Source organism: Triplophysa rosa, linkage group LG25 (genome assembly GCF_024868665.1).
Source record: "Triplophysa rosa linkage group LG25, Trosa_1v2, whole genome shotgun sequence".
In the NCBI taxonomy this organism is placed as follows: domain Eukaryota; kingdom Metazoa; phylum Chordata; class Actinopteri; order Cypriniformes; family Nemacheilidae; genus Triplophysa; species Triplophysa rosa.
In genome coordinates this window covers 12939121-12952025 of record NC_079914.1, presented here as the reverse complement: position 1 = coordinate 12952025, position 12905 = coordinate 12939121, and the positions used below count along the sequence as shown (strand labels likewise).

Genomic DNA, 12905 nt, shown 5'->3' with positions numbered 1-12905 from the left:
TTAAACTGAGTAATTAAACTGCATTAAAACGCAGTGCAGAATGTTAAAAGTACACAAACGTATCAAAAGATAATAATAAATCATAACTAATGTATAATTCATTTTGCCTCGTTTAAAAAAAAGCAAATAAACTGCTTTTACCTTTTTGTTATTGACTTAATTTAATGCACATTCAAATACGAGTCAAACCAGAAAGAATGAGTTTTGAATCTGTTTTATTGCAAAACAATATTTGCAATCTACTTTGCAACAAAGCAATTATTTATAGCATGGATGAACTGATTATGAGATCAGTTATATTATCTAAGGACATTCAGAATTGGTCACTCAACAGTTCTACAACATTAAATTAGTGTTACATGTTTTCTTCACTGCAATGAATTCTAAAACAAAACAAAACCACGCTATTATAGCAAGGTGCTTTGATAAGAATAAAAAGCATGTGTCACACTGATTAAAACAAGATAAAAACAAGTTTTAAAAGTCAGATTATGGACAGCTGGGGGTCGAAAAGAATATTTATGTTGCATGTTAAAAATGAAATGGAAGTGTGACGGTCGTACGTCCCAACGTCTAAAAATCACCAGTGGTCAAAGGTCAGACAATCCTTTGGGCATGATTTTGATGACGTCACAAGTATCTACGACTCGCTCGGGAGGATGAAGTTGATGGCGAGAACAGGCAGATAAAAGTCACCAAATGCAGAGAAAGAAACGTAAAATGACCGGCATGTACCCAAATACGAAGCGACGTTTGGTAAAAGTGTATAACTGCAGTTCTGAGAGGTCCCAGTTTTAATGGGATGAGTAAATTTACAAGAGCACCTCTAGAAAATAAAATACCTGGGTTAAATCTCACAAAACTGTCAGGTCATAACTCACTCCAAAATCACTAGGAAACACTAATAAATTACATATATTTTCTCACATAAAATCAAAGGTGCAATATTTTAATATTTTTTCATTTTGGATTAAAATGTGACCTGCTACCACATTTCTTGTAAGAATCAACCCCCAGGAAAACACAGATTCTGTTTCTAGGAAACAATGGAAAATGTCAGCACAATATCCCCCCAAAAAGCTTTACGTCTGTTTCAAGTATGCATGCTAAAGTTAAAAACACTTTTAAAAGCATTCCTTCATTTACAGATATTTGTGTGGATCTCGGAAAAATCGAAACGTTGAAATGACACAATTCAACCTTCACAGACAGTACTCGCCGAACGTTATTCAACCTAGGTACCATAAAAACTCTCACCGCACTGTAAAGTGCTTTTGTTGTAAGATTAAAACACAAGTCCGTCGTCTTCTGCCTTGTTCTATGAAATGCGGTACTGGTTTAGGCATGGTACGGTAAATGGAGCTGTTAAATCGAGCTTTAGGGTGGGCCAAGAGAAACGGGTCAGTGGTTTTCAGCAGTCTGGGGTAAATTTGGTTATAAGACAATTCAATCTATTTACAGTTTACAGTTGAATATTCGCCAGAACGGATTCGGTCTTCAGCGAATCTTCTCTATGCTTCAAAGCCTCGATTACAGCCATCTCTTTAGCTTCCTTCTTCTGGTTCCTGGCCTCGAATTGCAACCTACAGGGCGGAGAACGGCTTTTTTTATGATGAATTCAAATGGACCGGATCAAACAAACCGCTCGGCAGTCACGTGATCCACCTCATGTGCATAATTCACCAGAATCATTACACAAACACACCTGTTCTTGATGATTCTCTGCACGATGTCATCGGTGGTCAGGCTGTTGCTGCTGTCCAAGATGCGGAAAATCCCTCTCTTCTTCGGCTCCTGACAAGAAATTAAACACGTTGAGATTTGAAAAATTCTTGGAAATGAAAGGTCTGAATAAAAAAGACGAGTTGTCTGTACTTACGGCGTAAGGATCTGTGCCGTCTGTGTCTGGAAACACTTCTGTTTTGCCGTGGCACACCAGATCCACCTAGAACCAGATGGGTAAACACTGTTACAGCTATTGCAGACATTCTGACAGTTCAAGCGTTCTGTTTTTAAAGGTCCAGTGAGTCATTTTTTTGTTGGATCTATTGACAGAATTGAAATAAAATACACATAACTGTCTTGAGAGGTGTATAAAGACATTACACAATCAAGCGTTATGTCGTTTTTTTACCTTAGAATGAGCTATTTCTATCTACATACACCGCGGGTCCCCTTTCATGGAATTCGCCATGTTGTTTCTACAGTAGCCCTAAACGGACAAACTGCTCTACAGAACGTGTTTCGTAAATACGTGATCTCCTTCAGCAAAGAAGCAAAAATGCGACATCATCTTAGTCCTGTGTCAGCCACCGTAGTGTTTCGAAAGTGAATGGGAGGGGTGGAATGAGCCATTGGTTGCAATTCGCAACCTCACCACTAGATGCCGCTAAATTTCATATACTGGACCTTTAAATCATATTCTCATGAAAACGTGATCTGAGGTATGAGGTACATTAAATATGACCGTTTAAGACATGCAAGACTATAGAAATGATATGGTTTGTATGGACAACCAATACATTATCATCATCTCATGTCTCATGATGAAATAACAGTAAAGCTCGACACGCAAGAACCAATGGGAAGTGGAGGTACAGATGTGCCGCCATATTTAAATTTAGCATCGATTCGCATTTGTTTTGGTTTCATTTCATTTTCGCTCAAAATTATCACACCCATTTAGCGTTTCACTTCATAAGACATAAGAATTCTTTTAACATAAAAGATAACATGACGGCATTTTAATATAATAATCTTGTTTGTGTTTAAATGAAGAAAAGAAGTCATACACATCTTATAACAGCAAATTATAATAGAACTTTCATTTTTGGTCAACTAGAACTAGTCTTTTTGTTTTATAGCCATTTTATGGCATTCTAATAACATTTTATTTTGTTTAAGTTAATATACTGTAAATGCTAAAAGATATGGCCACTGTTATGCAGTGCGTCTCTAGTATAAGACTCGTATGAACATCTCTGTCCACTGAACTTTAAAACCACAATCAAAGTCTCTGTAACTATTTAAGGGATTTTGCTTAAAAAGGCGGGCGGTAAATCTCTGGATTGTTCCCACAGAATGAAAGCTGAAAATTGCTGAAATAGTGGTCTGTCAGTAAAGCCTTCGAGTTTGGCTGCTGTCCCGGTACCTCACCAAACACACACACAAATGTATGTCTTAGTAACCTGCTGTGTGAATCACACACGGGCCTTTTTCTTCTCACTGAAAGCCTGTTATTGTGTTGTTGTGTCTGAAAGAGGATTACATTCGCCTACTGTGTTTCGCGATTCCTACTACGATTAAACAGAAGCAGATTTTTGGAAACGTACCTTAAAATGAGCCAGGAGATCTTGGCCTACTGCGTACGGGGCACCGATCACCACTTCCGAAACATACTGCAGAAAAGATGGTTATTCACAACCGAATACAAAGAATACTGAACCAAAGTCATTTTTCCACGTTCTCATGTTTTAACGAGTCTTTCTCAAGTCAAGTGCAAGTTCTGAACTTTTAGAATAAATCACAAAATCTTATTAATATTTCAAAAATGTTCAAATAAATATTAAATAAATAAGCTAAATCATTTATATAAAAGAATTAAAAAAATACAGAAAATAAAACATTTTCCACACCCTTTTGGTTTTAATGTTACAAAACTAACATTAAACTTAAAGTAGCTCTGAAGACATGCGCGTTGCCTGTGTGGGAGGTCTGCAGTTTCACCGCATGTTTCTGATACCGTGTGTTCTGTACGTCATGCTTTAGGTATGCGGTTGTGTGCCTCGGTCATGACAGACTGTATGTTCTGGATGAATGTGTGGTTTTGTTGTAATATGGTTTGCATTAGCTTGAGGTATAGGTTTGTTCGCTTGGTTTGGTTTTTAACGGGCGTGTAATAACCATGCAGTGCAAATTTTTTGTCCATGTGTGTTTTGTCTCTTTTGTTGACCTTGAAATGTTTCTGCTCTTTTTTTTTCCTCATTGTCCTCTCTCTCTCTCTCTCTCTCTCTCTCTCATAGAGCACAGTGGCCCATTGTTCGGTGACAAGAGTGTCAGGGATACCAACAACTGCATCTATGCAACATAGTGACATGTAATCTCGCGTAGGCAGTAATGAATGCAAAATACCAAGACGTGATTGGAGGTGGCAGTGATTTATGCAAAATGCCAAGAAATGACTGGAGGAGGCGGTAATGTATGCTGTAAAATGATTGGAGGGAGGGGGCGGTAAAGTTTTCACAATGCTGGAAACTGATTGGAGAAGGCAGTAAATGATGCGAAATGTTGAGAAATTATTACAGCAGCTTTTTATTAAATTGCATTGGAAATGTGACCAACATTTAGACTAGCGTGAGAGTATTTGAATGTGTGTGCATACTCACTCTGCATGCGAGCACGCTCAAAGTTCTCTCGTGAATATTCATGATGGGATAGTTCTTCCCCTTGTAGCGGTTCACTTCCTATAATATATTAAAAAAAAATTAACAAACAATTACACTCAACCGACCACAAACCAACACTAAACCAACACCAAGTAATCCTGGCAATTCAGAATGTTACACAAAAAAATATACTTTTATAAGTTAACGAATAAAAACCTAATAATATAAACAACTAACTAATTAAACTAAAAACATCTGCAGATCAAATCTAAGATTTTTCTACACAGAGACACAATGTTATTGATATGCATTTGCTACAGATTCGTGCGCAGAAGAAATACGTGCAAAATTCTTAAAGAGGTATGAACCTTAAAACACATGTTGCCCCTAAGGCGAAAAACTACGAGGAAGGGTGTTTGTCCCAAGTTGAATTTCCTCTTTAACCGCTTCACATGAGGTTCTGTCTGATCACAGAACAGTTTAATATGTTCCTAAAGTTAAACAGTCATATGCGTGTTGTCGTACAGAGTCCAACATAACAGTCCAGAGATGTTCAAGTCACACACCTGATCAAAGTGCAGCCCTACGATGACGTAGGGCTTCTCGGCCTGTTTGTGAACGGTCTCGAGGAAATCCACGTGACCGATGTCTACACAGGACAGTCAAGGTTAAAATCACAACAAACACCATAATAAAACCTCTTGCATCAATTTCGGGAGGAATTTCACAGGTAGGCTGCGAATGAAAAGATACGAAAGAGGTCGAAGGCTCCTGCCACATACATGATGGTGTCTCCAGGCTGCGGCTCTTTTCCCGAGGCAAACTGGATGATTTTCTGAGAAGTCTGTAGGAACTGAGAGACGCCGGTCCAGGGGCTGTGACCTTTAGGACCCTGAGAACACGTTCGTGAGATGACAGAGATGTTTTGCGTTATTAAACACGTCTTTGAGGTCATACTGCAGATTACACATTAACCTTCAGTTATGAATGCTATGTTCTGTGCACATCGCCACACTTCATTATGCAATGATGAACTAAGATAAAACAAAAAGCATGTAGAAATTTTTAAAAATAATAATAATAATAAATAAATAAACAGATCAGCCCTGACCCCTACTGGCCAAACTTGTGTATTACCGAATATATACATACTGTACATATATTTTAAATCTCCTCACCTTTCCAAAGTTATCCGTGTGGAGCTGGTACGCTGTGTTATCCTGTACGAGAAAGAGGGGATGATCTGAATTAGGGATGGTCGGACGGCTTTATGTAACGCAAAATAAAGTACACTCACAATGTTACTATGATGAGCCTTAGTCAACAAGAGCATACGACCGACCAGATCCGTCGTGGATACTCCCTGCGTGCGTTTACATTCTCTGTGGACCAAAAAACATAGTTTGAGAGCTAATGCATTCTATTTTTACATTTGCGATCTGTCAGATCTGAAGTGTAAATGTTTACCTGTATCTGCCCATTCTCTTCACCTCTTCGTATGTGTCCTTCCCGTCCACGGTCAAGGTGATGTCATCTATCAAAATATTCATTTCGACATCGGTATAATTTTTTTAAAGATTGCGGCAGTATGTGTCATCATATACAGTGCCCAGGTAACCACACGTTTGTAGTATGGTGAAATATCGTATCATTTCGAATCTCTTTGGCCCTTGCGCTGCTCTTTTAAGTCTTAAAGGTACAGTAGCATCTTGTTTAAAGGGACAGTTCACCTAAAAATAAAAATTCTGTCATCATGTACTCACCCTCGAGTTGTTCCAAATTATTTTTTGTTCTGATTTATTACAGAGAAAGGTATTTGGAAGAACGCTTGTAACCAAACCATTCTTGGCCACCATTGACTACCATAGTAGGAAAAATGACAATGGTAATCAAAAGTGCCCCAGAACTGTTTGATTTCCTACATTCTTCAAAACATCTTGATCAAAATTACTACTATGGTAGTCAATGGTGACCAAGAAATGTTTGGTTACAAGCATTCTTCCAAATATCTTTCTCTATGTTCATCAGAACAAAGAAGCACATACAGATTTGGAACAACTTAAGAGTGAGTAACTCATGAGAAAATGTTCATTTTTGGGCGAACTGTCCCTTTAATAACGCTAAGAAAAATGTGAAAAATGTTTATGTAAAACTAAACAATGACCTTTTTTGTGTGTTGAAAACCTTATCAAATGACTTGGCGAACTAACTTGACAGCATTTTGGGGAAAACATTTGATATAACAATTTTAAAGTAAGTCTATTTGTCTTTAAAGGTCAGGTGCCCTCACCTCCGTGCACGCAGAAATCACAGTTGTACTTGTCTAATGTCTCAAGCGTGGTGACGTATGGCGCACCTTCCACGATCTCATCCACCCACTTTATGGCCCGTATCATTTTATACCGCTCGGCTTGAGTGAAGACAGGAGGACCCTTGTGTTTGGCTACTTCCTCTGAAGGGGCGAGAGAAAGTGTTGAATGATTTCATTCATTCTTCACACATGTTGCGTTTATAATATTTCATGTAAAGCATACCATCTGTATGAACTCCAACTACCAGATAATCTCCCATCGCTTTGGCCTGTCTCAGTTGGTTTGAGTGACCGTAATGCACCATGTCATAGCTGTTGACAAAAACCATTGATAGGTACTTGCGGTCACGAAAATAAACACACATTGACCTGGCACAACAGATGAAACGCACGTGCCGACAGCAGGAACTGGAGACGGTGTGTGTATGTGTTATGTAACCACAGCCAGCCCTTCCCCCAGTAAAACCATGAGACGGCCGATGGATTACATTACATTACAGGGACATAATCTCCAATTTCCCATGATCCTCTGCCACCCGCCACAGCGTCCGTTATTTATAACTTTAGTTTGAGCATCTGATATCACGGGGGGCTTCTAAGAGACTTTGATTATATCGTACCATGGTAATACCAGGGTATTCTATTGTGTGTATATACCATAGTACAATATAGTATGACTAAAATAGTACAATTTACTTTTACAAAAACACACTGTGGTGCATTTATGATATTTGATACACACCATGGCACTGAAATAAATGAACCATGGTATGAATTGTGCCACAGTGATAGTGTCATACAGTAAAATCATGGTATGTTGACGTACACCATGGTACTAAAATGAATGAAAGAAAACACTGTGGTACATACTATAATATGGTACTTCCTGGTATTTAGTAAGTGCAGTATCATGCAAATACTATAGTGCTTGTACAAAACAGAAAGCAAAAACATACAGTGATCTGATCTACAGTAACGCTACGGGTCTGATCTCACTCACCAGCCGTCACACCACACCCGGATCACCCGCTTCCTCTTCTCCGGGCTGCGGGCTGACGACCCCTGGCTGCTGGAACCCGACGCTCCGCTGTCGTCCTCCTGGTTTCCATGGTTTCCGTTTCTGATCATGTTTTATGGGTATAAACTCTCGCTTAAAAGCGTTTGAGCCGGTGCGAAAACCCGGTAACGTTAAAGTCACTACGCCCTTCTCAGATTAAAGGAGAATCAAACTGCGCGATGCCAATGACGCATCGCGCACACACGCCTTTGCGCCAGGCCCCTCCTCCTCACACCAGGTTCGGGAAGTGACGTTGGATGAGCGTATCGTGCGACAGTAAAAGTCCCTACATAATAATACATTTTTACATTAATTATAAATAAAATTATTTATTAAATTATTAATATAAATCCTTATTAATATGATTGATTTCTTATTAAATTATTTGTATTAATACCGCCGACAACAATAATTCGTATATAATAATAATTATATAAAATAATAATAATAATTAAGTATATTATTATAAAAATGAATAATACATTACTAAAACGAGTTTAATTAATACTATTATTAAATTACATATCATAAAAATATTTTTTATTTGTGATATAACTAGTTTTGCACAATAGCTATAACTTGTACAAGTAAGCTACAAGTAGGTTTTTTACGTATTGATGTCTTTCATAAATGTTTTAATAACTTTCTTTCTTTCTTTCTTTCTTTCTTTCTTTCTTTCTTTCTTTCTTTCGTACAGAACAATGCACCCTTTCTGAAAAAGTAAAAAATATGAATTTGTTTAAATATGTAAATATCCTATTGATATTTGCAGTTTTATTTTATAAAAAGTATATCATTAATTATCAATACAATAAAGTAAAAGTTATATTTCATTTACAATTCCCAAAATATCCACTCATATAATCCACTATATATAAAAATAGGATTGCCTGACAGGCATCTTTTTCACAAAACGTAGGAATGTTGCTTTTTAATATAATATTATAAAGTATATATGTTATAAAATAATATATAATTTTAAAATAATTGTATAAAGTTTATTAAGCACGATGTTAATGCGTTTGACGAATAAAACATGATGTTGCAGGCAAGTCCTGTAGGTGGCGCTGAAGATACATGCACATATGTTCCAGCAGAATGGCTTGGGCTGAATATTAAAATCTTTATTTAGCAGAGCACGACACAGTTCAGCATGGTTCTTTCATACAGTGTTGACACAAATACATTTTTCAGTTTTTCCTGAGTATTAATGCATTCGCCTGAGTTTTTAACATGTTCCTTCAATGTCGCACGCATATAAAATCATAAAAAAATATTATATAGCCTATAACTTACACAATGTTCTTTAACTCATGGGAAAATAAATAACAATAACTACAGTGCTTAAACGTAAAAAATTTAGCTTTAGATTCCAGAGTTTTGGCTTTAAGCGATATGGCTTTCATTCATTTGATGACTGAAGGCCCCTCAGGATCCAATTTTAAGCCCATTGCTGCTTCATCAATTCTCAGCCCGTTTTCCACTACAAAGGAATAGCAAACATTAGAAATGTTTAATCTAACTCCATTTATATTTCTTGTATTAATTGTGATTGACATTCATACTGTTACCTTGCCCCTGATGTCTTTGAATCCATCACCCATTTTAAATATTCTTTAGCAGCTATGCTGTCCAAAACCTTGTTGACGTCACTAGTAAAACTGCCATCTACATGCCTCCTGCGGGGCAGATCTGCACCTCTGTTGCCTGCAACACTGGGCACATGCACGACACATTTTATGAGCAAAAAACCATAAAGATTATCGACATTTTGCACCACTAAAAATTATTAAAAGGTTGCACCAGTAAATACTGGACTGCAGTCAAGTTGTTAGTAACTGCACACCAAGTTTGACCATGTAACCAAATTTTGTAGTGTCTATGCTCACGAACACAGTTTTGCCAAATATTTTAAATAGAAAATAGTAAGTGCTGTTTGAAAAAGCGCCAAAAATGCTAGCACATGACGTCAGATATGCTAATTTGTGACGCTTTTCTTTCGTATTTGTATCTTTTTTTAGTGTTGGCATTTTACATCTGTTTACATCCATTTCTCCGGACATGTTTTTCTATTCATTTAAAACAACAGTTGGATTAGTTGTTCATATTTTTGTCCATATTTTATCCAAACATCTATGTTATAGATAGCTCTTTCAGAAAAAAGTTGCTATTTTGCAGTGTTGCATAGATAATGAGTTAGTTTGTTAGTAGGCCTATGCAGTTATATAAATGTATTTCTGTCTGGTAAAACATTTTTTGCCAAACAAAATGGTTCAGTCCCACCCCTAACCGCAACGCTAAAGTCTGATTGGTTGATAGGAATGTCATTCACGGTTGCACCGTCTACTTTTCAAAATCACATCGTCATTTGATTGCATAGAAATAGAAGTAGGCAGTGGGTTGTTTTTGTGGGGGTGATTGTTAGTTTAGCAATACCACACACACCGTGCAAACCCAGAAAAGCAGAAAGATCACCAGAACCACAGAGTCCAGTTTCAACGCGATTTATTAGCATTAGCATTAGCATGTGGTGCGTTAGAAGCAATCAAGCGATCGGTTATTTTTCTCTCACACACACTCGCTGTCTTTATTTGCATCACTCTCACAATAAAGCCAGGTGTCACTAAGCATTGAAGCCTACTGTTGTTTGGGCTGTCCGGATTTTAGCCACGCAACAAAGTTCTCGGCGGCCTGATCTTGCAGGTACGAGCTGATGTCACTGGTGTAAGTGCCTTCAGCGTGACGTCTGATTGGACCCCTGAGGAGATAAGATAGAGATGTAAATAATCGTACTGAAAATGTTTGAATAGAAGCCTGTTAGTAAAAATGTAGAAAAAATGGTTAAGATTATTGAAAAAAGTGAATCCCTTTATTATAAATCTGATGGCAGTTCATATATGGCAAGCTAATTATACTACGTTGTTAGTTTGGTCCACTTTCACGCCAGTTAAGGGGTGTGGTTAAGGGTGGAGCCTAATCATTACTGTTTTTTCCTAATATGGTATGCTTTTGTACGATTCACATTTAGCCACCTAGCCAAATACTTTACTATTTATATTAAATATTTTAATACTATAAAATGTAATTTCAATAATATAAACTCATCAAAATTCTATCAAATAAATTCTATTAAAACGATTCGTAAAAAATGATGAAAAAGGAAAAAATTATATATATATGATAGTATTTTGATAATAATAGTATGTAAGTGAAGAACATTGTATTTCTGAGTTGTTACACAGAACATATCTTAAGTTTCTATATGTAGTACTATTCCCTTTTATGCTAACAATTTTATTTTAGAATATTTAAATCTATATACTTCTGTTTGGCACATCAAGTAGCAAGATACAGGTACCTTTTCACCATTAAACTTGTAATTTCTTTGTAATGTAATCGTTCATACCCGTTTCTCTTGGAGTTCATGAGCCACTGAACAAAGTCTTGTGCTCTTCTGGTCTCCAGGTATTTGCTGTAGTCATTTGAGAACGTCCCCTCTGAATGCCTCTTTACGGTCGTGACATCTTGCCCTTTCGGTAGAAGATTTTCTACTGTCTCTGTGCTACAGGTGAAGAAATGCTAAGTGTCACGGCAGTATAATTGTGTACACCCACTGACGAAGTGTACAAATATGTATCAATTACAATGTTGAAGCACTTTTATGGAGTTCCTTTATACTGTAGTCAAATAATGATTTGCAAAATTTCAAACACCTAACTTAATGATTTTATTGCTTAATTATACATTGTTTAAGACATGACACATACTTGGAAACTCCATTATCAAAAAACAAAACTTATTTTAAACCATAATCACATGTTTCCGTATCTCTGATAAGACCGTACAGACGCACATGGATTCTGGTACCATGAAGTACTTTTCTTACCTTGTGCTGTCGTCTTGTAGTGAAGCACTAATGCTTTTTTGAACAAAGAGGAGAAATAGAATACCAGCGAGAACTTGGATGCCCTTCATTTTTCAGCTTCTGTAACGTTTTAACACACAAGTCCTGTAGAAATCATATACAAAAATATAGTAAGACATCGGTGCATCTGATTTAACCACCAACTCAACTTCTACCAGCGTTTGGGTTCTGAAAGCCAAATATAGTTTGTCCTCAAGAACTTACCAGTAGATGGATGGAAGGATACAGTACGTAGATGAGTGTGTGTTTGTTCCTCGACTTCAGACGTTCCTCTCGTTCTTCTTCTGTTGGTTTCGTGGCCTCTTCTCAAACCCGTGGGTTTATATAGCTGGACCAAGTGGGCCGGCCTGGTTTGGAAGCACACACACATACACACGTTCAGCTCGTTCATTAGTGTCAGTCCATTACCTGCTGTGGATGAAACTCATCCTTATGTTTGTTTAAAGTGAAAGACGTGCCAAAGTACTGTCATATAAGAGCTGTCCTGGAAGTGTGAAAAAACAGAACAAATAAAGGACAAGAAAAATAACTGAATTGCTACTGTAGACGAAAACGCAATGTCTGTCTTTAGAAATATATTTTTTAATATATATAGCCTAATATTTATATTTAGTACAAATATCATATTTAGTATATTTTTTTGCGATAGTATAGCTTTTAAAATCGATTTTAAATGGTCATTTAAGACAGAATGAAACAGGAACGTTTCTGAAACGTTATCACAAAGGTTTGAATGTGTTACTTAATTTGTAAACATGAGAACATTTTTAGAAATGTTCACATTTTTATTAAACATACATAATATTTATATTTAGTACATAAATCATGTTTAGTATATAATTTTTTGCTATAAGTTTTTAAAATCTATTTTAAATGGCCATTTTAGACAGCTTGAAGCAGGAACGTTTCTGTAACGTTATCACAAAGTTTCAAATATGTTTTTTTATTTTTAATCATGACAACATTTTTGGGAAATGTTCACATTTTTATTAAATATATATATTTATATTTAGTACATAAATCATGTTTAGTATATTTTTGCTATAAGTATAAGATTTTAAAATAAATGGTCATTTTAGACAAAATGAAATAGGAAAGTTTTAACAAAATTTCTTATACGTTTTTAAAAAGTTTAACTTACATATATTTAAACATATTGTTAAAACAAGTCGTCATATAAATGATGTGGTGTGGTAAAAATGTAATTTGGCTACACAACAATCTATT

General features: G+C 36.4%; 2 protein-coding genes across 2 annotated transcripts; both read right to left on the bottom strand.

Annotated features, from left to right (window-relative positions):
* Positions 1–181: 181 nt before the first annotated feature.
* On the bottom strand, positions 182–7985 carry pcyt2 (phosphate cytidylyltransferase 2, ethanolamine). Its single transcript, XM_057325644.1, has 13 exons — positions 7697–7985; positions 6920–7008; positions 6676–6837; positions 5853–5919; positions 5683–5767; positions 5564–5605; positions 5139–5277; positions 4952–5034; positions 4386–4463; positions 3333–3398; positions 1880–1945; positions 1706–1794; positions 182–1583 (listed from the first exon to the last, which is right to left on the bottom strand). Exons 1-13 carry the CDS (start codon positions 7822–7824, stop codon positions 1463–1465), a joined length of 1215 nt encoding a protein of 404 aa, XP_057181627.1. The 5' UTR covers positions 7825–7985; the 3' UTR covers positions 182–1462.
* Positions 7986–8947: 962 nt separating this feature from the next.
* gcga (glucagon a) lies at positions 8948–11965 on the bottom strand. The gene is made up of 6 exons (XM_057325886.1): positions 11883–11965; positions 11640–11762; positions 11160–11315; positions 10395–10511; positions 9325–9468; positions 8948–9236 (listed from the first exon to the last, which is right to left on the bottom strand). The coding sequence occupies exons 2-6, from the start codon at positions 11726–11728 to the stop codon at positions 9215–9217; spliced, it is 528 nt and encodes a 175-aa protein (XP_057181869.1). The 5' UTR covers positions 11729–11762; positions 11883–11965; the 3' UTR covers positions 8948–9214.
* Positions 11966–12905: the final 940 nt, after the last annotated feature.

Coding starts and splice junctions, on each gene's coding strand:
- gcga (XM_057325886.1), bottom strand. CDS start 11,728: ATGAAGGGCATCCAAGTTCTCGCTGGTATTCTATTTCTCCTCTTTGTT. Junction 11,316..11,639: donor CTACAAGACGACAGCACAAG/GTAAGAAAAGTA, acceptor CTTCACCTGTAG/CACAGAGACAGTAGAAAATC. Junction 10,512..11,159: donor ATGAACTCCAAGAGAAACGG/GTATGAACGATT, acceptor TTATCTCCTCAG/GGGTCCAATCAGACGTCACG.
- pcyt2 (XM_057325644.1), bottom strand. CDS start 7,824: ATGATCAGAAACGGAAACCATGGAAACCAGGAGGACGACAGCGGAGCG. Junction 5,768..5,852: donor AAGAGAATGGGCAGATACAG/GTAAACATTTAC, acceptor TTTGGTCCACAG/AGAATGTAAACGCACGCAGG. Junction 3,399..4,385: donor TGAGCGTGCTCGCATGCAGA/GTGAGTATGCAC, acceptor TCTTTTCTGCAG/TATGTTTCGGAAGTGGTGAT.